At 54.3% G+C, this 26834-nt stretch overlaps 1 protein-coding gene and 1 long non-coding RNA gene across 2 annotated transcripts; one reads left to right on the forward strand and one right to left on the reverse strand.

Moving 5' to 3' along the window:
* Positions 1–339: 339 nt before the first annotated feature.
* On the reverse strand, positions 340–1394 carry UBL4B (ubiquitin like 4B). The gene is made up of 2 exons (XM_033865374.2): positions 689–1394; positions 340–353 (listed from the first exon to the last, which is right to left on the reverse strand). The coding sequence occupies exon 1, from the start codon at positions 1275–1277 to the stop codon at positions 777–779; it is 501 nt and encodes a 166-aa protein (XP_033721265.1). The 5' UTR covers positions 1278–1394; the 3' UTR covers positions 340–353; positions 689–776.
* Positions 1395–1488: 94 nt separating this feature from the next.
* On the forward strand, positions 1489–4602 carry LOC141279558 (uncharacterized). The gene is made up of 3 exons (XR_012334034.1): positions 1489–1550; positions 3514–3733; positions 4152–4602. It is a non-coding gene; the product is annotated as an uncharacterized lncRNA (long non-coding RNA).
* Positions 4603–26834: the final 22232 nt, after the last annotated feature.

Genomic DNA, 26834 nt, shown 5'->3' on the forward strand with positions numbered 1-26834 from the left:
AATGGGGGGTGCTCAGTGAGACCTGGTGATTGATGAGACGTGGGGCAGGGAGAGGTTGGGGGCACGGCTCCATTCACACTGGCCACGGTGAGTGTGTGACGATGCAACCGCCTTTTCTGCCTAAGCTTCCTGCTCTTCCTGGTCTGTGTGTGTCTCCCTGAGAGCTCCAGGCCTGGCACACAGTAGGTGCTCTCCCCCGACTCCTACCTCTGCTGTCCCTGCCCCTGCCCCTTAAACTGTGGAAGCACAAGCAGGCAGACAGCAGGGAGAGCCTCACCCAAAGGGCAAGGGACAGCTACCTGGTACTTCTCCACCCTTGGCTGTCAGGAGGCCTGGGGGGTGGGCGCCATGGCCTGGGGATGGAAGAAAGGAACTCACATTATCTGTCTTTCTGTCCCCAAGGAGAAAGAGGGTCTGTTTAGAGCTACGGAGGTGTGCTGACAGCCTGGCTTGCTGCTGGGCATACAGCTGCCCAGGAGGCAGTGCGCAGCCTACAAGGGGGAAGCAGCCTTTGAGCGCCCCCTTTCAGGCTGCCCATGGGGCGATCAGAGCCCCTTCTAGGGGATGGTGATGGGGAGGGGATCATTCTGTGTTTCAGAGGGGAAACCACAGGCCCAAGAGAGGAGACAGGGGTCCAAAATCCCTCCAGTTACTTTGAAATTTCAGAAAGGGGTGAAGATGCACGTACATCAGCAGGAACTAGTGGGGAGTCACCAGGGAGCACTTAAGGATGAGGCTGGGCGAATTTGAGCGTGCAAACGAGTAGGATGGCCGGTTTACTGCTTGGCCTCCTCCTCTCCCTCCTTGTCTCCGGGTCTCTGAGCCTCAGGCTCCCTCTCCCCCGTGGGCTCCGCGAGCGGCTCCTCGCTCAGGAGGTGGCGTGCCAGCCGCTCCAGCTCCCCCAGGCTTATCCTCTGCAGGCGTTCCTTGTGCCCCCGCCTCAGCAGCTGCAGCACTGCCTCGGTGTCCTGGGGCCCAAAGTGTTTGGCTAGGACCTGGCCCAGATGGTGCCACAGGGGCTGGGGCTGGTGGGCCTCCTCGGGCACCGTCTTCTCCAGGGGCCGCACCATGACATTGGTGGAGGCATTGGGCCCAATGCAGTAGTTGGAGAGATGCTTGTCATCCGCCAGAAGCTGGTCGCGGAAGAGCAGGTGCCGCTGCTCCTCGGGCGCCCGCAGCCGCTCGGACACCAGCTTCTTCGGCATGGCCACGCTCTGTCGCCCCGACACCTTCAGGCTACATCTCTGGCCCAGGAGCAGCTGGACCGTGAGGAACATCGGGCCGACGGCGGAATCAGGAGGGATTCATGCTCCTGCGGCTGTCCTGAGGGTTAAGGGGCTCTGCAGGAGGGCGCCAATGGAGGGCGGTGGTCCCAGGAGGGCCCGGCCCAGGAAGACAGCCATTGGCCAATGCACGGTGATGTCACAATACTGCCTGCCAGAAGGCTCATTTGCAGAGCGGGATGTCAGGGAAGTCAGAGGGGGATTTGGGACACAGAACATCCTTCCTCCATGAGAGGAGAAAGGAGGAGAGAAGAGGAGAAAAGGAGGGTCAGGAAAGAAAACATAGGGCTAGGAGAAAGGAGAGCAGGAGGGGGAATGGGAGGGCCCAAAGGACAGGGTGGCAGAAGGAAACATGTCCATATTGACTCATTCAGCACTATATATTGGGTGCCCTTTCTGCCGGACCTGGTCCTGGGGAGAGACCGTATCACAATAGATACTTTCTGCCCTAATTTATCAAGTGTCTTTCTAGCACGCACTTGACATGCTCTCTTGGATTGGGTTTCCCAGACACAAAGACAGGGATTCCCGTGCATGTATTTAGTTGGCAGGTGACCCCAGGATGTGCCAGTAGGTGGGCGAGAAAGCAAGTCGATGGGGGGTGGGGCAGCCCGCATTGCATCAGTGAGCAGATTGCCTTTGCGGTCACCTGGGAGCCCTCAGTCCCGCCAGGCGCTCTGGGAGGCCTCGTGGAATACACCTGCCATGCTGGCGGGGAAGCAAAGAGGCTGGATCCTTGTGTTCTCGGTCCTGCCTTTGGTCAGTGGGGTACTAACTTCTTGGCACTTGTGGTCTGAATGTGTGCAGAACAGGCTCCCATGACCAGAGAAGACCCTTGGGCAGAGACTTGCAGGTGCTGGCAGCACCTTCAGCTCTCCCCATTCCCCCCATCCCCCACTCAAAAATAATTCTCTCTTGTCCCAGTTAAAACCTACTCATCCAAAAGAATGGGACAACCCGAGGGAGATGCCAGGACAAATAAGTAGCTATGAAGCTAGACATAGCTTTCAAGCTAGTAGCTATGAAACAAGACAATACGCTAGAACTTATAAAATCCCTCATGACCTTTGAATTCCAAAGTCAACTAACCCCACCCCGGCCCAGCCCCTTTTGCTGAAATGAATCCACCAGAGCCCATCTTAAAGAACGGGAGCACTGAGGGGCTCAGGCTGGGCCACCAGCAGGGTCCGCAGCACGGGCATGGCCTTAGCCACCCCTCCCAACCTCCGGGGCGGGTACTGTCCTTTCCTCCACCTGTCAGAGGAGACAATGGGGCTGGGCTCACACAGCCGGCAGGCAGCAGAGCTCATGTCTTTGCCGCTACCAAGTCCTGCCTCCCGCAGAGCCTGCTCAGTGACCCCTGTGTGCCAGGCACGGCGCAGGCGCCCAGGGCTCCAAGGCCAGTAAGGAAGGGGCATGACGGGGCCTCCGCGGTGTCAGCCACTGCTGCTGCCTTGGGAGTTTTCAGTTCAACTTTTAGCTCTCCTGGGCCAAGCCCTTTGTAACTGCTGGCACATTTCAGCGCGTGAGGAAGGTGATCACCTCATTTTGGAAATGAGTGAGCGTGAAGGCCTGGCTGATGTCCACAGCTGGTGGTGGGATACTGTCAGGGACGCCTTCACCTCCCCCCAGCCCTCCATGCTCCAGGGCTGCGCTCGGCAAGCACCTACTTCTTTCCTCGCCTCCTCTCTCCCTCCTCCTTTCCTTCCTTTTGCTCCAGCCTGGGCTACACTTGATTGACACGGTTGCCAACGTCCCTGGACTTTCCAGGCTTTGCCCTTCCATAGCCCTGGGCCGATTCCCCGCCCTGGTCGCTCCTGCCCAAGGCTCTGGCAGCCTTGGGCAGCGGAAGAAAACACCCACGGAGGCCACAAACTCAGCAGCCCTCCCCTCTCCTCCTAACCCCATGTTCTCACTCTTGGCAGGTGACCAAATTCTAGTCCATAAACAAACTAAGCTCAAAAGTCAGGAATCTCCCCCAAGAATGAATGGCCCCAAGGGGGTGGGACTGGAAGGAGGAGATGTACTATGAGTTCCGAGCCACAGGCTGGAGGACAGTGACCGTCTGAACTGGGTTGGGGTCAGTGGAGATGCAGAGGAGGGGTGGACAGAAAAAATAAGAGGGCTCCTTTGGTCGGGGAGGGAGGCAGGGAAGGGGCAGCTGACTGGGTGGCACTCCTGCGAGTGGCACCATCAGGTTTCATCCTTTTGCTTTTGGAATCAAAACTAGCTCCTCAGCCTGGCATCCCAGGGCGTCACGACCTGGCTCTGCTTCCACCCAGCCTTCCTCACACTGCATCCTCCACTCCAGCCACGTCAACCCGCCTTTGCTTCAACTTGCCTGTTTCATTTGAACTCTTCAACTCATCCTTCAAAACGCTGGTTAAAAACTCCTTCCTCATAAGGAAGCAGATGTAGAGAATGGACTTGAGGACGCAGGAGGGGGAAGGGTAAGCTGGGACGAAGTGAGAGAGTGGCATGGACGTATATACACTACCAAATGTAAAATAGCTAGCTAGTGGGAAGCAGCCGCATAGCACAGGGAGATCAGCTCGGTGCTTTGTGACCACCTAGAGGGGTGGGATAGGGAGGGTGGGAGGGAGGGAGACGCAAGAGGGAGGAGATATGGGGATATACGTATATGTATAGCTGATTCACTTTGTTATACAGCAGAAACTAACATACCATTGTAAAGCAATTATACTCTAGTAAAGATGTTAAAAAAAAAAAAAACCTACCTCCTCCATGAAGACTTCCCTGCTTTCCCCAGTCCCGGGTGGAAGTAATCCCACTTCTCTCTGTGCAACAATTACCGGCCTTGAATGCTCCCCGTATTGATGCACCCTTATGTGTCTGTGTCTCCCTCAGTGACTCGCAGGGGCAGGAAGAGGCTTCATCTGTCTTCGTACGCCCTGCCTCCAGCACACAGAGCCTGGCACACAGAAGGCCTCGCCTGCATGTTTGCTGAATGAAGACAAAATTTAGACAGGCCGAGCCATGCAGGAGGATGCAGTGTCCAGTACGGCAGGCTGTGGAAGGCTATGAACCTGACTGCAGCCTCTCCTTCTTCCCTAGAGAGATGACAATCTGAAATTACATAGAAAAGAAAGCAGAAAGGGATTCCAGTCTTTACCCAAGGATCTTCTATAGTATTCTTTAAATAGCCACCTCCCTTGGTGCATTTGGAATAAGACAGAGTTTGCAGATGTACATACAGTGTGTGGTGGCCCCCATGGACTCCGTGATGGCAGAGCGTCTGTCTGTGCTGAGGGAGCAAAGGGTGGGTGAGGTTTCTCCTCGGCCCTCTGGGAGTTCCCAGCCCCCGGATGGGAGGACCCTGTGGTGGACAAACGGTGGGATGGACAGGATTGGAGGGAGGGGAGCTTCGGTGGGAGTCACCCTGAGCACAGCTAACATAGGAAGGCTTCCTGGGGGCCAAGGTTTGAGTCGTCTTCTGCAGGAGATGAAAGGAAGGTGAACTGGGGAGGGGAGTGGCCTGCAATCTCTCTCCCAGGCTATGGGACATCTCAGGAAAGTGACAGGGGCCAGAGTCCTGAGCTTGGAGGAAGATGAGAACCGGCCACCTGCCTCAGTCTGCCCTCCTAGATGCAGCTGCCCGGGACACTGGCAGCCACTGGGGGAAAAATGTTGGGGCCTGGGCCTCTAGAAGCAGGTAAGACTACAGCTCAGGCTCCATCTCCCCAAGGCTAGTGGCCACTTGCAGGCTGGCGCCTCTGCGACAGGGGTTTCAAGGGCCACAGATGCTGGGTCACACTTTCCAAATCAGGCTTCCTGGTCTGGAGAGTCTCAGTGTGTTAGTGGGCCATGAGGACAGAAGCTTTACAATTAGCAGTGTCCCCGGAAGCTGAGAGATGGTCACCACTGACTTCTGCCTCTGTGTTGGAGCCCCCATTGCCCAAGGGGGACAGTGGAGGCACGTTGCTGGGTCCTCAAATTGTATTTGGAGCTTGGAAATTTCATAACTTTTTCCCATGCAATTGCTTGTCTTCATTATGCAGTTAGCATGAGAAAATGTAGTTGTGTAATCAGAACAGGTAATCAGACAATGATTGCCATAATTAGGGGGGAAGATTAACGGGAATGAGTGGGTTTTGCGACTTGAGGGAAAGGAACAAACGTGTACAGAGAGAACGTTGGTCAGTGGTGGGTCCCAACCCCACTCACAAACAACTATAAATGCAATTGTGTCACTGTGAAACCAGCACAAAGTCTGCAAGAGGGGAAGAGTGGGCAGGGGGAGGGTGCTTTGGGACAGGTCTGTGAACCCTCACGTGCCTGGAGCCCTTGGCAGGACTCCTGGACATTGGTACCCAAAGGGCTTGAACTCTGTAGGATAAGAGCCATGGGTCCAGCTGCCAGGCTGGGGCCGCCTTGAGCAGCCTGCTCCTTGCGTCTCATTTGTGTCCCCTGTCTAACGCCTCTCCTTTCTTGTAAAGGTCACAAGAGGCAGGTCATGCCCCCAGGACCTTAGCACAGTGTCTGACCCATAAAGACATTCAGTGTGTATTTATAAAAACTTGGAAATGGGAGCTCTCACCCTCAACTGTCAAGGAAGACCCCGTGGCATGAAGATACATGCCCAAGTGTGATTCCCCACAGGTGGGCTGAGCTCTCCTGCTGGCACAGGTAGGCGGACAGAGCAGCCTCTGCAGACCTAGCAGGCCAAGGGAGGAAGGGGCCGAGAGATGCTGGCTGACAGCTGGTGGCAGGGGTGCCCTGCAAAAGGCTCATGAGAAAGGTATGCTATGCTTCTGCCCACCTCACTCCCTGGGCAAGTTATCAAGTTATTATGACACTTTAATAATGTCAAACTGACCTTCCAGGAGAGGCGGGGGTGGGGGGGCGGGGGAAAGGCTGAGTGGAGGGGGACTAAGAGACACTGAGAAACGGGGATAGAGACAAAGCGAGCAGAAGAAAGACAGATGGAGCCACAGAAACAGCGGAGAGGGGAGAGGGGTGGAGAACAAGAGGGCTGAGCACAGGAGATGCTTAGAAAGGGGAGAAGTCCGGAGGGATACGAGGAAGGGGGTAGGAGTGAGGGGCAGGGTGGAGGAGCCACACAGAGGCAGCAGGGAGAAGGTACAAAAGGACACTTGTGCCAGAAAAGGAAAGAGGGGGAGCAGAAGAAACAGGAAGGAATTGTTACTGCAAAAAAAGGACAATAAATACCTCTGCAGGCCTCCCTGCTGAGAACAGCATCCTTCTTCCCCTCTCCTTATAGTCTGGAAATGGTTCACGGGAAAACTTTGGCAGAGAAAGCGGAGTCCGGGAGTGGAAAGCCTGAAATCCTGGTTCCGGCACCCCATGCCTCCTTCACCCCACGGCAGCCCCCCGTCCAGCACTTCCTGAGCACACAGGGCGCGCTCTGCGAGGCCTGCAGGAGAGAGCGCTGAGCGGCAGGCAGGTGGGACACGGGCAAGCCCCCGACACAGCCCTGCTGCAAAGGCCGCCCTCAGGTCCGCCACCGCGCTGCTCAACACCCCATTCACCTGTGCCACCGCCTGTAGCTGTGACCAGGGACCCCCTGCCCCTTTGAGTAGGGGTCTCCCAGAGCTGCTCTGTGCAGGCCAGTGAGGGCTGGCCCAGGACAGGGCAGCCTACCCTGGGCGCCCTCCAGGGTAGGCGTTTGGTAGCTAAATGAGGCCCATCGTTCGTCCCTCATCCACTGGCTGGCACTGGTTGTCTCAGCAGCTGTACCAAAGTGGGTCTGTGGCTGCTCCAGTGGGGACCTCAAAACCCCCCCGACATGGTCCTAAGGGGCTGAGGCTGAGGCAGATGGGCCTGAGCCTGGGCGGGCAGGGAGAGGGAACTGGAGCAGGAGGGAGGGAGATGGCAGGGGGCCTCGGAGCCCAGCGGACGTGGACTGCAGTCTCTGACTGAGGGTTGCCCAGCCTCTCTCCAGGCCTCAGTCCTTGCACCCAACCACCTAGGTCCTGCCCTGCCCTGCTGGCCTGCTGGCCCTTGGCTGGGAACCGCTCAGAAGCCCAGCCCAGAGCAGACACGTGCTACTCAGACTCACACCTTCTGGAAAACCTTGTGGGGCTGCAGCCTGCTGTGTGACCACTAGATGTCACTGGTGACCTCCCTGGGCGGCTCCAGCAGCCCCAACGGAGTGGGTCTAGGGCCTCCGCCCCCTTGGGGCCTGGGCACACAGGACTGGGACTGGGCCCAGAGCCTCATCTGGAGATGAGCCCCGTCCTCCCACAGACTGCCCGTCCTCCCTGCTCCCCGACCCTCACGGGTCATGCTCCAGGCAGCCATGCTCTGAGCACAGACGTCAGTGCCCACCCTGAGCTGGGCACTGGGCCAGGTGCTGAGGCAGGAAGAAAGGATAGAAAGACACGTCCCTGTGTGGGGGACACATACACATAAACCTGTCATTTTAGCACCGGGCATTATCTTGACAACGGAGGGGAAGGAACTCCCAGCTCCAAGAGGAGGCGGGGGTCAGGCCAGGAAAGCTTCACCAGGGAGGGACCTGGGTGGGTCTGAAGGAGAAGCAGGAGCTTGCCTCCGTGAAAAAGGCAAGAAGGGCACCCTGGCTGAAGGTCCAGCATGCACAAGCCCATGTGTAAGAGTGTGGGACTCAGTGTAGGTGGAGCATGGTGGGCGGGGGTGAGAGATGGGGCAGGATAACCAGGCAGGGGCCAGTCACCTTCATACAAGTGTTCACTGCAGCTAAAACTTCTCTGAATTATCCACGTCTCACCCTAAATCCCTGCAGTGCACGTAGGAGCCCCAAAGGAGCAGCCCCCAGCTCACACACACACACACACACACACACACACACACACACACGCCGCCAACCTAAGCTAGGATCTGCAAAGAGGCTTTCTTTCCCACGCCATCTTTGTGCTCTACCAGGGCTGCAGGAACACCCACCCGGCACTGCTGCCGAGAGGGAGTTCCCTCCTCCCCAGGGCCTTCCCCGGTGGGCCCTGGTGGAGACGCTACCCACGGCGCGGCGTGGCTGGTGGCCTGTCATCTCAGTTGGGGGTGCTTCAACCGTGATCCACACTGGGTGTCCTCTCAGCCCATCTGCACCCCGGGGCTGCGTGATTTCAGATGATAAAAGATAGTCTGCTTCAGCCTGCAGCCACGGTATCTGACGTTCATTTAAACATACTACATGTGCTCTGAACTTTAAAGGGGTGTATTATAAACCCTCAGAAGTCAGCAAGATGACTCCTCGGAGAAGGAACCATCAGTGGGCCCTGGGAGTGAGGGGGGTGCTCCGCTGCCTGAGCCAGGGCTGGTTATTCATGCTGCATCCGCGCCTGCGTTCCACAAACATTCCTCACACACTAAATCCGTGCCAGACGTTTGCGCTAGACGGTGAGGAGTAATCTCCGCTCTGCAAATCTAGCAGGGGCAAAAGGTGGGGCTCGGGCTGGACTCCGACTTGGCAGGTGGGGCACCAGAGGGGCAGGTGAGAGGGAGAGAAGCAGTTTTCTTCTGTCCTAGAAAAAGGGACAGGCATGAGGCTCTGGGAAGAAAGCTAAGGCAGAACCAGCCATCACCAGCTTCCCAACATCCATCAGGGCAGCATGGGGGGGGCTAACTGTGAAAAGCCTTGTTCCAGGCCAACTTTAATTTAAAGTCCTCCGGGAGGCTGTGAGCAGCAAACGATCAGATAGTGTCAGAGATCTGGGGAGGGATGTGTGCGGCGAAATAGGAAACTGCCTTCGTCACTTGGGGCCGGGGAGTGGGGATAGCTACAGGGTCCTGGCGGCTGAGGGAGGGCCTGATATGCCAGGCCGCGTGGAGCATTATGGGGCAGATTCTGGTTCCATTAGGACTGACGCTCTGCAGCCCATCATGTGTCCTTCAGTTCCTGAGTTCTATTTCCCCCTTCACTTCCTAAAAAAGAAAAAAAATCTATAGTTTTGTCTTGGATGCAGCAATAAGAAAGATTTATTCACATCTAAGCCAGATTAAATGGAGAAGCAAAGGGGCTCCTGGGTCAGGCAGAAGGGTGGTAGCTGGGTCCATAGATCCAACTGAGGGCCAGAGTGGTTCTGGAGGGCCTAGCATTGGCGGGTACCGCCCTGGGAACAGCTTTGATTAATCCTCCCCTCCCTCCAGGGATGACTGCTCTTTGAAGATCTGTGTCATCAATCAGAGTGGCAGGAACCCTCCACCATGCAGCAAAGATCAAACATGATGCATTAAAACTGAGGACAGAGGAGGTGCCCACAGAGCCCTGCCCTGAACAAACTCCTGCTCTTGCTGGTCTGCGAGTCCACCACTGGGTCTGGATGGAGAAGTCAGTGGCCATCCTATGCTGCCACACTGATTCTGCAGGACCAAAGGGGCCCCTTGCCGCTCCTGGTGAGATGCCAAGGCTGGTCCTCCAACAGGGCAGCTTGTTCCACCATCTCAGTCTGGCTGTTGACCTAAGGATGCTCAGGCCAGCCCTTGGTTGAGATTGTTGCCCACCAGCCCCCTTCCCTGAATTGATTGAAAGGCAGTCTCCTGCCAGGGAAAACGGCATGTAACCAGCCACAAGACGGTTGCCCCAAAGACGCTGGGACCAAAATGGAGGTCCAGAGAGAAAAGAGGAAAGAAAGCTGGGAACAGACCAGGTGAGGCTGGGCTTGGGGGTACTGAATTACCTGGCAGGCAGGCCTCTGTCAGGAGAAGAGGGACCGAATTACAGCTGACAAAGGAGCTAGTGAACTTGGATTTGACTTGGGCTTGGACAACTACAAGGACATCCAGCTGGCAGGTGGGGCACTGGGCTGGGCAGACTGTTGATCCTGTAGTGGTTGACTTCCTGCTCTTCCAGCTGGCAGTACTAACCAAAGGCCGTAGCCAAAAGCAAGAGGGAAAACTTCTAATCCAACCAACAGCTGGTTGAATGTTCCAGGCAGCAGCATGGGCCGTATGAACCAATGGAAAATCTCGGGCCCAGTCAGGAGCTGCCTCACCCTTCCTAGGAGATATCAGAATTTCTTCAACTGAGTCAGTCCTGGTATGGAATCCCAAGAGACCAGCAGCCTGAGATCCCAGCTGATGGCCTTCCCAGGGTCACCAACATGGGCTCAAGAGCTTCTCAGCTGTAAGAATATCACCCTGGACATTTTGGACATTAAGTCCATTTCCTAACAAATGCTCCTGGGACTCCTAGACAAGTCAACCCATTATTCTCATTCACAGGGGACTGATTAAGAGTTAAGTGTCGGGGATAGCAGGACTCAGGGTCAGGCAGGGAGCACACAGCAGCAGGACCAGATTCGAGAGTGGCAGGGGCCCTTTGCCTTGGAGAGAAGTAGAGAATGTCCAGGGAGCCACGAGCCAGCTGTCAGCCCTGCCCCTCCCTTGGCCTCTCCAAAATACTGTCCCCCATTGACACCCTTAATATACCTGTGTCTTCCCACCCAGCAGAACTCTGTACCTCAGATTCAGTAACTGATGGCTTGAGGCTGTGTCTGGCATTTTCAGTTGGTTTGGACACAAGGTGCTCAAAAGAGGCCTGGGAGGCAGCGGGCAGGTGGCTGGGTGATGGTAGGGCCAGGCTGAACAGAGGCTGAGAACTGGTCCTGCAGCCCTACCCCTGGACACCAGCTTCCTGGCAGGATGGCAGCTGCCCGTCAGATGCCAGTGTGTGTCAGGAGTGGTGTGTCTGCAGTGACAGCCCTGGGGCCAGGAAGCGGGGTGTGGGAGGCAAGACAAGAAGAGGAAGGCTCCAGACTGGAGAGTTGTGCGGAAATGGAAACAAGGCCCTGGCCTATGGCTTCTGACTAAGCTTAGGTGCTGGGGATCTGGTCTTCAGCCCTGAGGCCCTCTGGCCCACTGGCTGAGGAAAGGCAGAAGCGACCGAGCTGCGTTCTTTGCCAGGCAGGAACCACTGGCCCAAGAACAGGGTCTGGTGGGAATCCCGTGGGTTGGCAGATCGGCTCTCCTCACCCAGCTGCTTGAGCGGGTCACAGAGTGGTCAGTGCAGGAATCACCTGAGCTGTCCAAAACCACAGTGCACCCTCTCCAGCTCATGGCTGGGGAGAAGGGCAAAAGGGGATCTGGGTTCAGAAGGATTTAAGGTAACATTTAGGGAGAAATTTCTGATATGAAACTGGGATGCTGCTTCGTGTAAACTTTTAGCAATAAAGAGAACAAGCCCTGTTTAATCGACCCAGTTAGCCAGGAGGATGGAGACACAGATGACCTTGACAAGCAGATGCCCTTGACAAGCCTTCATGGTAAACTCAAGCAGGGGTGCCAGGACAGAAAGACCCCTGCACTCGGGTCCACCAGGCCTCAGCCTAATGCAACAGGAAAAGAACAACTGAGATGTAATCCTTGTGTTCTGCTCAGTAGAAGAGGTGATGAGACGGTCCTGCTGTGGCCTAGCCTGGGGACCCCTGGGTGGTAGAATTATAGGTTGCCAGAGAGAAAGGGGAGCTCAAAGAACAAGACCTGCTACCCCTATCAAGAAACTGGGACCAGAGAGGTAACTTGCTATTTTCAGCCCTATTTTGGAGGGGTTTCCATGCCCGTGGACCCCCGGGAGAATGCCTTCCAGGAGAGGAGCTGAAGCCCAGCTCAAGGAAACGAGGGAGGACAGCCACGGGGAGCTGGGTGTGGGGAATGGTCCCCAAGGCCCCAGCCAAGCTTCTGGGCCCCAGATGAAGAGTGAATCGCTGGTTCCCCCTGGAGGGGAGTAGTCAGCCACCCCGTAAAAGTTTATTTTTATACATGTCTGATCTATTTCACATCCTCTCAGATATTTTGACACATATACAGGAAATGTAACTCTCCCCCATATGGCAGTGTTTGGTTGGCCAGACCTGGGGAAACTCAATAGGGTCACAGAGAAGCAGAGGGGAGCTGCAGCGTCAGGGAAGAATGCCAGAGGCCTGAGGCCACAATGGGCACCTGGGGCCAGCAGGCCAGGGACAGGAGTCAGAGCGAAGTCAATGCAGAAATCCCCCTGCCTGGGTACAGGGCTCCAGGGCCCCAAGCCCAGGAGGCTGAATGTGCTCCGGCCGCTGCTCCCAAGGAGGGACGAAGCGATCCAGGAGAGGGCAGCTAGAGCCAGGGAATGGGGCTGTTAGAAAGATAAAAACAAGTCAGGCCTGAGAGCCAAAGGCTGAGACACCTCAGCCATCAGCAGGGCTCTTCTCCCCGCCCCGCGCCCTGGCCTCTGAGCGAGAGACTTACAGCTCAAATGAAACAAAGGTAAGGGGGAAAGAGCTCTGGGATGGGCACTACCCACCTGGACCTTCCCTGCCTCATTGAACTTCTATGGGCCTCAGTTTCCTCATACACACATCAGGTTGATACTATTCAGCTGGGAGGCCGGGACGATTAAAGCGGAGAATGAATGTACTGTTTCTCAAAAGGGTCTGATAGAGAAGAGCTTTGGCAAATGCTAGTTCTCTGTCCTGAACTATAAAATGCGGAGGATGCTGGCGTCTCCTACGCAGGGCAGCGGGAGGTAAAAACGGGACGATGTGAGTGAATCACCCGGCACAATGCCTGGCTCCAGGGGTGGCCAGACTCTTTGGTTCTTTCCTTCGGAACACACCGGGTCTCTACATGATGCTGGCATCCGCGTAGGGGTGTGAGCACAGGATGCTGCGGAAGAACAGAGAGGGGCGGCGTGCCCCTCCACACGGGTCAGGGAGGGTCCTTCTCAGCTCTCCCAGAGAGGAAAGTAAACTCCTCATTCCATGACGGACAGTGGCCAGAATAGCACACTCACTTTATGGGGCCTTTTTTCCCTTTTGTATTTTTATTTTTTGAAGTTGAAATTCATGGACGTCGCATTCCTACAGGGTGCCCTTCGGAGACAGGTTGAGGGATGGGCACCCCTAACTCACAGAGATGGGGGCAGATGCCCAGCGCTCTCCCCATGATCCCTTAATGCTGGCATCAGACGCAGGGCATGGCAAGATGGGCCATGGAACAAACTCTCCAAATGGAGCCATTTGGATTGTCCTACTGCTACGTGTTTGAAAACCACACGGATAGCCTGGCCTCTGCCTATGTTTCCAGGGCTTCCTTCCCCCTGGCTGTGGGCATTGCCGGCCTGGAATATGTCCCTGCCTTGGTCACCACTGCCCCAGCGAGCTGGTTCAGGATCTCAAAGAACCGAGGAAGAGCCTCACAGCGCCGGCTTGGTAAATGGAGTGTGACAGCTGAGAAGTCGCTAAGCCCTCCACTTCCTCCCTTCTCCTGTGGGACCCAGAGGGTTGAAGCTCTGAAAAGCCTGGGGAGTGTCAGTCGGTGGAGGCTGTACTTGGCCTCACCTCACCCCATTCCCCCACCCATCTCCCTGTAAATCCTGGCGACACAACAGGAAGGCCCTTTAACTAGCACATAAAAGTGCTTTGGGCTTTCAAAGCCCTGCTCTGCATTTATGGGGAGCCCGAGACTTTTACGGGCCATTTCTAGTCCTCCTCTCCCTGACCTACTGATGCATCGTGGTTTCTAGCTGTGGTGTGGGCAATTGTCACAGCCCAAGGCAAGTGACCATGGGGCAGGGAAGGAGAATGAGACAGCCCTGAACCTGGGAGGCGAGGATGCCTCAGCAAAGCCAAGCTGGTCACCCACCCTCAGTGCGCCAGTGTGGCCCTCTGATTGGCCCTCTGTCCTTCACATGGGGCTCAAACTAAGGTTGCACAAAGTTGGTATTGATCAACTGACCGACTTGCAGTCACAGTAACTGTGGGTCAGTCTTGGAAGGGGCCCAGCAAACTCCTCTGAAGGACAGGGAGGGCCTTGTCCTAAGAGGTATTCAGCCCATTCTGGAGTTGGCCAGGCAGGTGAGCTGTTCACACTAGCATTCAAACAATTGATTTTTAAGATCTTGTTTAGCCCTGAAAGACTGAAGCTATAGACATCTAAGGATTTGGGGGAAAGATGATTAAGCATCTCTCCAACGTAGAGCTAGAGCTTCACCCCAGCAGCCTCACAGAAGAGCCCAGGAGAGTTTTCCCCACCTGGGCCTCTGATCCTACTCGGTGCAGAGATCTCTCTGGCTCAGTGCATAGGCAGTGGGGATGGGGTGGGGCAGCCTGGGAGCTGACAGAAGCCTGGTGGAGAGGAAGAAGCGGCCAGGGTCTCCACCTGCTCCCGGGGTCTCCCTGCTTCTCCTGCCTGGAGACCTCAGCCAAGGAGGAAGCCCAGCCCTCCAGGCTCCCAAGGCAGACCCCGAGACCCCTCATTGAGGCCTGCCTGTGTCCCCTCTCCATCCTGCTCACTGCCCCTCCTTTCTTGACTGTCTTCTCTATCAAGCTCCTTCTCTGCTATTTCTGGAGCGGCTGTTGTTAGTTTTTCCTCTCCCTCCTCATTCTCCCCTTTTCCTTTTCATTAGTCTCACCCCTACGCTCATTCTCTGGACCCTTCCACTTTGTATTTACCTTTTCTTTCTCCTCTTTCCCTTTCTATCTTTTTCATTTGATCTACCCATCTTATTCCCTCCTCTCTTGGACAAGACTGTCCCTTAAGGTCTCATTTAACAACGAAATCACATAATTTTTAAGATTCAATAAACACAGCACTTTCGTGGTTATTATTACGTTTAAACTTCACCATCATTCTCTGAGGTTGAGTCTGTTCCCATTTTACAGGTGCCAAACTGAGGCTCAGAGAACAGGCATGATTTGCTTAGAACCACACAGCTATTAGATGACTGATCTAGGATTACCTCCACCTGCCTTCAATAATAACGATGATCAAGATTTCTTATGGTAGCGGTATATAGTAGAGTGTCAGAATATAGTATAGTATATGCCAAATACAGATGGTATATTTAGTATAGTATACAGTACAGGGCTGAGTGTTTGTGTTTGTGTTCCCAGCTCACACCCCTAGGAGGTAGGTACTGCTGTTACTACCCCGTTTTACAAATGATGAAACTGAAGTGCAAAGAGATGAAATAACTTGCCTGCGTAACTAGTAAGCAGCAGAGTAAGATTCAAGCCCGGGCACCTGGCCTCCGGACTCTGTACGCACCATCTGCACCATCACTGGGCCCTCCCTCCTCTCCATGCTCGACAGCAAGTGGTCCCTTCATCAGGAAATTCAGGGTGATGGAGGCATCATCTCTGGCTCAGACAGTAACAGAGTCCTCAGGGGCCTATGGGCCTAGCCTACCAGGGGAAGGTGTCCACAGTGTGTGTCTGGGTCTGTGTGTCCTGAGGAACTCCAAGGCCAAGTGCTGAGCAGGGATGTCACAGGGGTCGGCTGAGACAAGAGGATTATGTCTCATTTCCAGACTAGAGAGAATAAAGGCCTCTATTTGGAGCCCCTGCCCCCCAGCTGGCCACTCTGCTCCCAGAAGGGCCTCTCGTTCCCCTTCTGGGAAGGCCTGGAGAACTTGTCCCTCCTCCTGACCTGCCCGGGGAGCAGCAGCTGAATCCTGCTCAGGGAGGGGTCCAACCACTATTGCTGGACAGCACCCCACTTGGACGCATGGCCTCCCCAGCTGCTGGGGACTTCTTGGCGGGTACCTGGTCTGGCTCTCCCCCCCTGGCATGGCGAGGAATGTGCTTTTGTCATCCTATCCTCCCTCCCCGACCCTAGCCCAGCGCACAATTGGATTAAGAACAAAAATACGAGCTGTGTTTGTTTTAATCAGCTTCAAGACATGGGGGCTTTTAAAGGGAAGGAGAGCAGGCCGGAGCTGGCCCCGGGGCAGGCAGGCTGGGCGGTGATGCCATCCCAGGGTCAGGAGCACGCCGAGCAGTGAGTGCATCTGCAGGTCAGATGCTGGGGCAGATAAGGGCTGAGAGGGAGAGGACCTGGGGGGCCAGGGGGCTGGGGGCCGAGGGAGGATGAAAAGGATAGGAAGGAGGGAGGGAAAGACACAGGTTTTCCCTAAGAGTGCAGAGGGCTGGCAGCCTACAGTTCCCGTGCTGGCACTGGTGTGAGGCAGGAGGGGAGGATGCTGTGAGGCTGGGGGAGCCCCCTGGAGCCCAGAAGAGCCAACGGGGAGCCGTTTTTTCCAGAGAAGAGGCTTCCTCCTGGCCCTTGGAATGAGAGATGATGGGAAAGCGGTGAGGGAGAGTCAACCATGGTCTCCACCACCCAATGGCAGGAAAAACCCCTGCCAGGGGCCACCACGGAGTCTGAGCAATGGTGTCTGGACTCAAGCTTCATGCCAGAGGTGCCAGCACCAGAGGGGACAGGTGCTGATGGTGAGTCAAACACGCAGAACCCAGTGGAAATTGCGAGGTGTCAGGGTCAGGTTGAGGGAATTAAGGCCTGAAGGAGCAAGAGGCTGGAACAATAATGCCATGACTGGGCAGATTTCAGGTTTGATGAAGACCTGGAGGCTGTGCGGTGTAGAGGAAGGGCTCGGAAGCTGAGCCAGTGGGTGCTCTGGGATCCTGGAGCAAATGCTTTTTAAAAAGCTCCTGTGGCTACACAGCTGTACACTTGCTATCCGAGTGGCTAACCTCACATTTGCCCTATGAGCCAAGTAAAGCGGCCCAGACAGGTTCAGGGACTGGTCCAAGGTCACACAGCCTAGGAGAGAAGAAGCTGGTACAATCACCGAAGCCTCGGGATATCTAGCCAGTGCTCCAACCCCCCTGAATGGAACGGCCTCGGCTAGTTCTCAGGTCAAAGCCTCCAGATGGAAACAATAACATCAGACAGTTAAGGGCAGAACCCCCAGAGGCCCTTCCCAGACCTCTCCTGCTCCCCGGCCTTCCAAGCACCAGGAGAAAGGCCTGGACTGGCTCTGCCCATGCCCCAGTCACACTCCAACACTTTGGGCCACCCTTGCCCGGAGGCGACTATGAGGTGATAGCTGGACCTCTGGGCCAATCCCCACTCCCCCTTAGACCAAAGCATGGGCTCCTTGGGACAGAACTGGGTCTTCTAATTCGGGTCCAAGGAAGGGCTTTTGTCCACGATGATGCTTTTACCAGTCAGAGGTGAAAGAGAAAAATCGATAATGAATTCTGTATATGGTAACATTTAGTCAGCCTTTAAATTTGAAATATCGTCTCTTTTCTGATTTAAAATGTTCTTCTTTCTTGTTACAAAACATGATGAAAGTAGGACTTCTAGAAAACCTATTCTTGGCAAAATTATAATCGTCAAACCTATGTCCATCCCCTTAATTTTTAATTGGTCCATAAAATCCACAAGTTTGGGAACAACTGTTATTATTTTATTTGGAGACATTCTTACCTAGCCTGAGGCACAGTTCAGACCTCTGCGCCCTGCGAGTGCTTAATACACGTGGAGCATGGGACATATTACACACTTTCAGCCTCAGTTTCCTCTTGTGGAGGAAGAGACAGAGGAGGAGACAGGACTTTCAGGCAACCTCTAAGATGAATCCCAAGGGCAACATTCCACGGCTCTGGGAAGGGTGACTGAGCTCCCGGGAAAGAGACGGGCCAGTCTCAAGCACTGAGTCTGCAGCTCTGCTCCAGGCAGAGGCCTGAAGGGGGTCGGGGAGAGGCACCTGTTCAGTCAGCCCACATGAGAGAAGTTCTAGTAACAACAACCAAGGGTCTGCTGGCCATGAGACAAGAGCTTAATCGGACAGTAGACAAGACTTAGGCCCAAACCAAATGAATGCCCACTGGCCCACGCCTTTGGATGCATCTCCCAGCCCCGCCAGGCTGGGACCAGGCTGAGAGCCATCCTTCCACCGTGAGTCTCCCCACCCCTCTGTAGGTCAAGTGGATCTAGTCCAATGCAGCCAGCCTCCACTTAGCCCCTGCTCTGTGCCAAGGGCAGGGGACGCACACATGATCCAGGAAAACGGAGCATACAGTAATGCCACATCAGTTAAATTTAGAATAGAAGAATTCATAAGCATCCAAGTGTGTTAAGAGGCAATCAGACTAAACAAAATACGAGCAGTCTCCACACTCAAGGACCGGTCCTCGGAAAATAACTCTACTGAGGGGGATACGGAGGAGAGAGGAGACCCAGTCCTCCCCTAACGAGAATTCTGGACAGAAAAGGTGGGTGTCGTGCACAGACCCAGCAACAAGGTAAAAGCAGAGGCAGAAGGCATGGACTTGGCCATCCGTGGGGCCTGGGATGCAGCCATCTCTCTGAATGCGGAGCAAGATTAGAAAGGACGTGTGCCGGCCCAGAGCCAGGCACTGTCACCCCAGGCACCGTCTCCAGCGTGTGGGTGACTTTTTAGCCCTGACCCAGTTGTGAAGCAGGAAAGAGGTGTCTTTGCCAGGGTCCTTGGGTGCAGGGCAAGTGGGCACAGATGCCTGCACTGAGTATGGAAGGAACAGGGAGCCGTGGGGGCAGGGTGGTCGTAGCCCTTCCACCCCTCGGGCGGCTCAGCTCTGCACAGTCTCAGCCCCATTCCCCAGACGCCAAGGGACACCCGCTGCTGACACCATGGCATTGGGTTTCCCCTGGGCTGGCTCAGGCTACTGTCACCAGGCCTGCCAGGAAATTGCTGCTGACACTCAGGGAAGGGCCCCGGGAGCGGGGAGGCTAGGGATTGTGAAGTCGGTGAGTTCTGAGCAGGCGTTAGATGGGGCTGGAGCAGGGGAGTCAGCTATAGGTCTGAGGGGGATTCTAGCCATGTGAGTACAGGGTGGCAGTGTGGGAGTCCAGCCAGGGGACCCCAGAAGGTGATGGACAGGTCCTGGTACCAGGCTGGCAGCCTCCGACCTTACCAGCTGGCAGCTTGGAGCCTTCACCCCCGACAAAGACAGGTCTCTCTCCAGGAACCCCTCAAGGGCAGGGATAGAGCATCTCTGCAGATGACCAATCCATCTGTCCACCCATCAGCAGGTGTTTTAAATACCTGCCGTAGGCCTGACACAGTGACAAACACGCAGAATTTTCTCGGAAAGGCCTCTCTCCCCCTCAATCTAGGAGACTCGGGAAGGCACCTGAGAGCAGTGCCGGGCGGGGCAAGGCAGGGGGTGGTGTCTAACTTGCTTGAAATTATTATTCAATGTTCTTACTTTTCATTTAATCAACTAAGGATATTAAAGAACAGACAAAAGGAAAGTATTTTAACACTTTTTAAAAAAACTAAAGAGGATGAAAGACAGTTTTTCCCAATATCAGTTAGTGATAGAGGTTAGACTAAGGGTTACTTTGTGGGGAACTGAATCAAAGCGACACCAGGAGGCCTGGGGGGCACTAGGCCAGTAGTAGCTCCAGATCCGGGAGTACGTGGAAATTTGTTGATTTGTACTCTTGGTTAGAACACTTGGCCCACATAAGTTACACCTCAATGAAAAGAGCAAATAGAGACAGAAGTCGGACATTAGATTCACGGAAGCTCATGGACTTGGGGCCACGCTTCATGAGTTCAAATTCTAGCTCCACTTCTTGGTATCTGTGTGACTTTGAACAAATTACTTAACCTCTCTGTGCCTCAGTTTCCTCATCTCTAAATGAGGATAATGATTATACTTACTTTAAATCGTCCTTGTGAGGGTTAACCGAGTTAATACATGCGAAGCCCATCAAAGTGTTTGCCATGTAGTCATCGCTCGGTAAGTGCTAGTCATTGTTATGAATATTATTCCAAGAAAGTGCAGCTGCCAACTTCATGCTGAAATATAAAAATAGATGAAACAACCTCAAATTAAGAAAACATAAAGTGACATTTCATAGTATGAATTACATTACATGATACTGCTTTCTTACACAAACTTATTAGAGGCTCTATATTTGATTACTCATTCATCACTCAAGAAATATTTAGCGAATGACACTAGCCTCCAAAACTATTCCAGACAGCGGAATAAAGCAGTGAATTAGACAAAGTCCCTGTCCTCATGAATTCACATTCTCGTGTGGGAGACAGGACAGAAATAATCAAATAAACATATAATACAGCATCAGCAGAGGACAGCAAGCAGGATAAATACCAAAAAAATCTACACAAAGCCACAACACACTGAAATGGCAGAAAATCAAGACAAATAGCAAATCTTGAAAGAAGTCAGAAGGAAAAAGAATGCTTCCCACAGAGGAACAAGGTAAGAATTACATCAGACTTCTCCTCAGACACTTCATCATACAGACAAGATGAAAGGGGAGTGAAATATTCAACGTGCTGAAAGAATTCTGTATCCCGTGAAATTATCTCTGAAAAGCGAAAGAGAAACGGACTTTCTCAGGCAAGCGATGTCAACGGTGGTAAATGCCGTGAGAAAAAAGAAAGCAGCGTAGAGGGAAGGTACCATCTCAGAGAGGTCAGGGCATCTCCCAAAGGGGGTGCCAGTTCCGTGGAGACCTGAACAAAGGGAAGGAGCAGAGCTGGAGCCCTGTGGGGATCAGGAGTGAGCGCTCCTGGCAGAGAGAACAGGAGGTGCTGAGGCCCCGGGGTTGGTGGGGTGTTGGAGAAGTAGAATGAAGCCAGCACTGCTGGAGCGTGACAAACCCAGGGCGGAGGGTGCAGTGAAGAAGGAAGGACCCAGGGCCCGGGTCACGGGAGGAGTTTGAGTTCGGTTCCGAGTGCCAGGAGAAGCCACTGGAGGAGTCTGAGCCGAGTGGTGATACAATCAGGCCTCTCACTTCCAAAGATCACGCTTGGCCTTGGTGTGTGGAGAACGGGCAGGAGCAGGGAGACCAGGTTCGGGGCAGAGGGGGTGGGGAGAGTCATTGGCTTCTGCATACTTTGGGAAGGTGGAGCCAACAGGATGAGGGATGGACTGGATCTGGGGTGTGAGGAAAGGGGTCACGTGGGTCTTTGGCCTGAGCAACCAGGGAGGGGCAGTGCCTGTAGCTGAGGGGGGGGGCGCCTGCGAGAGAAGCTGGTTTGCGGCGCAGTGGAGAGTTCTGCTTTGTTGAGACGACTTTTAGGCTTGCAAGTGGAGAGGACACACGGGCAGCTGGACATACCAGTCTAGAACTCAAGGGAGCGGGAAGAGTGGAAAATACTACTGGGAATCGGCAGCAGCAGGAAGTCGAGTTCAAATGCCCTGCCTGTTCTCACGCTTGGGGTTTTCTCATAGTCATGGAAAACTGCCTGTAGCTCTGCTAAGAAAAGTGGAAACATTCTTTCTAGGGTTGTCTCATTAAGGCTGGAATATTCTACGCAACATCAGAGAAGGGGAGACGGGCACCCTTTGTCTCCAGCAACTCCATCAGTCCTCTCCCAGTGGGCAGGTGAGCAGACCTCTGATGGCAGGAGCTCCAGGAAAGGTGTGCTCAGGAAATCAGCCGAGAGGGATGCTTTGGGCCAGTGGCCAGAGGAAAATACCTCCTGGGCAGAACCACTCAGGGCTCTGGGCAGAACTGGAGACAATCTTATATGGTGCCCTGAAGAGACAGTGAAATAATCATTCCGGTCCAATTCTCTCTCGGACCTGATCACAATGTGACTTTTGAATTACAGCTGCATCTGGTCACTAAAACTGTGGCCGATGGGACTTTAACTGCCTCTAACACTTGCTGACATTCCTGTTTAAGGGAAGAAAGCAAATCTTAGACTCAAAGCCTTCCAAAGGCAACTCTAGCTACAATGTAATCACATCCTATGCTTTAGTTTTATTTATTTTTCTGGCTACCCTCTGTTTAAGACAAGTGCTACTGGTGTCCCATTTGGAGTTAAGAATGTACAATGTCCTTTTGAAAGATATTCGTGTGTATGTGTGCATACGTGTGTGTGTGTGTGTGTGTGTGTGTGTGTGTAGTCAGTTAATTTAAAGAAAAATGTTAACAGTACAAGTGGCACTCATATGAGGCCAAAATGACGAAGGTGCTACTCATATGACTACAGCCTGAAAAACCATGGCTATAAAAGATGCAGAAATGAAAATAAGAGGGCATCCCTGATGGTACAGTTGTTAAGAATCCACCTGCCAATGCAAGGGACACGGGTTCAAGCCCCGGTCCGGGAAGATCCCACATGCCGCGGAGCAACTAGGCCCGTGCGCCACAACTGCTGAGCCTGCGCTCTAGAGCCCATGAGCCACAACTACTGAGCCCGTGCACCACAACTACTGGAACCCGCGCGCCTAGAGCCCATGCTCCGCAACAAGAGAAGCCACTGCAATGAGAAGCCTGCACACCGCAACGAAGAGTAGCCCCCGCTCACCGCAACTAGAGAAAGCCCGCACGCAGCAACGAAGACCCAATGCAGCCAATAAATAAATAAATAAAATAAGTTTATAAAAAAAAAAAGAAGAAATGGAAATAAGAGCCCTGAGCCTCATATTCATACACAAAGCTCATAATCACCCGAGATCAAGGGCGAGAGCATCTTCCTTTCCCTTTATAGCCCTGTCAGGCTGCAGGTGGATAACTTTTTCTCTTCCATGTTGCTTTTGGTATTTGCTATGGCTAGATTTCACCAAAGGCAAAAATTCTCTGCATAGAGAATTCTCACCATCTCAAGGCCACGAATTTGATGTTACCAATGTTATTTCCCCAAATGCTGCAAACTTATGAAATGCCTTCTGAATCAGCAAAGATTATTATGTGCCCTTTAAATAACAGCTGCATCTGATCACACTCCTAATTCATGGGGATTGAAGTTCTGGACCAAAACGTCCCCAAATGATGCACTTACCAAATGATGCACTTACCAAAAATAAGGAGTGGGTTTGGGCATGACTCAGGGCCTTGAGCAGGCCAGACCTCAGGTAACTCTGTGTATCAGGTGGTCCCTGCACCGCATTGCCTGCCCAAGTCAGATGACAGTGTCCACGTGCGGTCCATAGAACCAGGTAGAGAACAGAGCTCAGGCAGAACAAGAACAGAAGATATTCGGATGCGAGTCGTGCTGACCTCTTAGGGCCCCAAAGAAGCCACCACACCCCTTCCCTGGAGACCTCTTGGCCCAGTGATGTTATCCCAAAAGTAGGAATTGTGGGTCCTGGGTTCTCAGCACCCCCAGCTGCGCGGCTGGGCTGAGGGAGGCACAGCTGTCTTGCCCGAGGCTGTGTCTCTTGTGAAGGAGAAACATCCGGCCAATTCCACCAAGAATGTCAGTCAAAATGCAGCGCAGGACTCGGTCAGCTCAGCCATCCTGCCCAGCAGCTCTTGCGTCCTGGGAGCAGGCGCCTGGACCGTCCTCGGCCAGGATAGGGAGAGGCTCGTGTCCCAAGGGCTGTGGCCTTTGCAGCCCCCTCATCCCCGCAGTCCTCTCCCACCTAAAACCTGCAGCCTGGGGGAGCTGCAGGACTTGGAGGATGTGACATAGGATGTGGGGACCCGGGGGCTCCGTGGAGAGATATGCAGAGGTGAAAGGGCAAACCTGCTTCTAGTCTCCTTATCAGGAATGGCCGAGGGAAAGGGAAGTGGGTAGCCCTGGAGGTCAGGCTGGGGGGTCATGGCTGGGGCAGGGTAAGACCCAGGAGACCTAAGAGGAGACCCTGCTGGGTGGGGGGAAAAGGAGAAAGGGGTGGGAGACTAGAGGAGGGCCAAGGAGGAACTAGCTGCTTGGCCCTTTCCCGAGGGGTTGGGGGGGCGGAAGCTAGGGTGGCCAACCCTCCAGGTTTGCCTGCGACCGAAGGGCTTCCTGAGAGACAAGACTTCCCGGTTTAAAACCTGTGTGGTTGGTCCCTCGAGGAGCAGTCCTGCCTAGGGACTCACCATGCCACCCTGTTGGAATGCCTTCTGACTTCTCCCCCTCCGTTTATCCACGCAACACATAATGAAATGTCATTATTTGCTCAGCAGTGAAAGGACAGGCATGACCTGGCCATTGAAGCCCGCAGACTGGGCCTCCCTTACAGCTCAGGCCCCCGAACATGGGGACTGCGTCTAGTTCATGGCTCCACCTCCCGCTGAGCTGGCCCTGGGCCCTGAGCGGGACGGGTGCTGAATACATGTCTTCGGCTTGAGGGGCTAAGGCACCTAGGGCAGGCTGGGAGTGGGGACACCTCGGCGACCAGTGAATGCCCACAGCCTCTCACCCACACCAGCCCACAAGCACACGCACCTACGCACATGGGCCCACCTAGTCTTTGAGCGACATTCTTCCTGACCCAGCACAGAGGGCACCCACCCCTCTCAGCTGGGAAGGGGGAAGAGGACACACGGCAGGCCTGTAGGCAGACGCCAGCCTAGGTTAGGGGAAGGTGGTCCCCTAGATGAGGGGGACCAGAGCTGGCTTGTTTTCCCCTAGCTGCGAGGTCTTAGCCTCGGGCTCCAGCATCCTGTTCCCTCAGGGGTCCCACCTGCAAGGAGCCCACAATAGTCAATGTACCCCACGTATGTCTGGGGTCATCACGGGAAGGCAGAGGCTTCCCTTGGCCTTGGTTCTTGCAGCTGGAGAAACCAGTGGGGACCCTGAGCGGAGACGAGGCCTCCGGGGCACAGCAGGAACTGCTGGGGTAGGGGGCGGTGCTGGAAGAGGCTAGGGGTTCCAGCTACAACTCCGACTGACTCCTCTGCCCACTTAAGGAGTAGGGAACTATATTACTGAAGTCACCACGGGACTGTAAGTTTCTTGCAGGCAGGGGCTATGTGCACTCATCTTAGTCTACCCTGAAGGGCAGTGCTTAGACGGGCTATGGACTCTCCACACTGTCCATGGACAATGCCCTTGGAGAGCAGCACCCCACGTTTCTGTCCTGCCCCCTGGTGGCATTTTGTCATATTGCAACTCATGAGATACAACAAAAAGCAAGGGGTAGGATTTCGGACTGGCTGAGTTCAGCCCACTGTACCCCCCATTTGGGGAGCCGGATCTTGGGATATCATTAGGATAAGACCCTTTGAGTGTTCTAGGAATAGCTGGAACCTAGCCACTCCCAACCAGCTGAGGAGTGGGAGAAAAGAGCAGGATGTGGGAAGACAACTTCAGAGAAAACAGCAGCCTGGGACCTGATGCACACTCTATCCACAGACCACAGACAGACAGTGAAAGCACAGAAGGGACCTTGGATCTTTTAAATCAAAACTTAGGTGCCCAGGGCTTCCCTGGTGGCGCAGTGGTTGAGAGTCCGCCTGCCGATGCAGGGGACACAGGTTCGTGCCCCGGTCTGGGAGGATCCCACATGCCGCGGAGCGGCTGGACCCGTGAGCCATGGCCGCTGAGCCTGCGCGTCCGGAGCCTGTGCTCCTCAACGGGAGAGGCCACAGCAGTGAGAGGCCCGCGTAATGCAAAAAAAAAAAAAAAAAAAAAAAAAAAAACTTAGGTGCCCAGAATTGGATTATCACAGTCTTTGGCAAACATACACTCATGCTTTCATTTGGTTAACTATTCACTTAGTTATTTTTCATAATTCATAAGTACCTATGAAGTAGGGATTTTCTTTCTTTTCAAGCGGTAGAGCCCCGCTCTTCTTCTAAAGGAAATTTCACAGGAACCCCGGGATATAAAAAGTGGAACTGGGCTTCCCTGGTGGCGCAGTGGTTGGGGGGTCCGCCTGCCGATGCGGGGGACGCGGGTTCGTGCCCCGGTCCGGGAGGATCCCACATGCCGCGGGGCGGCTGGGCCCGTGGGCCACGGCCGCTGGGCCTGCGCGTCCGGAGCCTGGGCTCCGCGGCGGGAGAGGCCGCAGCAGTGAGAGGCCCGCGTACCGCAAAAAAAAAAAGTGGAACTGCCCTGGCTGCTGGCTGCTTGGCCTCCCCTTCACTGCCCCAACGGCCCTGAGTAGCCCCTTAGAATTCTGTGCAACAGGATCTATAGCAACATGATCGATCTATGCCAGGACGGCAGAAACCTGTCTCCTTCATTCCTATACCCTAGTGCCCAGCACATGCCCAGTTCGGTGCCCGGTTTCAACAAATGTTGGGTGAAATGAATTGAATGAGAGAAGCTTGCTCTAATAACTGCCCAGGTCTGATTTGGAGAGAGGGCACCAAAAAGCGCCTCTGCCTCCAAATGTCTCCCCCATCAGCCTACCACAGTGCCTACTGTTCCGCATTACCACGCAGTCTAACCCTGCATGTCCTCCAGGACCCAGAGCAGATGCTACCTCCTCCGTGAAGCCTTCCCAGATGTCTCCAGCCAGAGTCATCTTGCTGCCTTTGAACGCTGGGGCCACTTTATTACACCTCTTTCCTGCATTCTTCACACTCACTCAGCCCTCAGCCCAAGTTATTTGCATACATGTCTCCTTTCCCCAACAGTGCAGATGCTGCACTCCTTAAGGGTAGGACACGTTTGACTGACATTTGCTTCCATCTCAGTGCCTTCAAACAGTAATATTCAATACATTTGTTTGAGGAAGAAGGAAGTCTCCTGATACTCCTAAGGACACTGTGTCTCCAGAAAGGCCCGTTAAAGTTCTCAAGAAAGGCACCTGGAATCAATTTGACCTACCGAGACACGAGCATGGAGTGGTTTCTTCACTTCACAAACCGTCACCAAGCAGAGAGCATGGAAGGAAATCGAAAATAGGCAGGTTTGGGTGGAAAAGAGACACCTAGAGCCGCACTAGTGCCTGAGCTGTGTGCAGAGGATGGGTCCCTGGCCCTGAGAGAGATTCGAAAAATGTGGCCAAGGAAGAGCTGGAGGAAGGGGCCACAAGAGGAGAGAAGGGCTGGAGTGTCCTGGGTCCTGAGGCACTTGAGTTCGCCTCCCCACGCCTGTCTCCAGTGCCTGACAGGCTGGGACAGGGGGACTGGTTCCCTTTTTCTCCCCCAGAACATCTGGGGCTGCATCAGACATAA

This window comes from Tursiops truncatus, chromosome 1 (genome assembly GCF_011762595.2).
Source record: "Tursiops truncatus isolate mTurTru1 chromosome 1, mTurTru1.mat.Y, whole genome shotgun sequence".
Classification (NCBI taxonomy): domain Eukaryota; kingdom Metazoa; phylum Chordata; class Mammalia; order Artiodactyla; family Delphinidae; genus Tursiops; species Tursiops truncatus.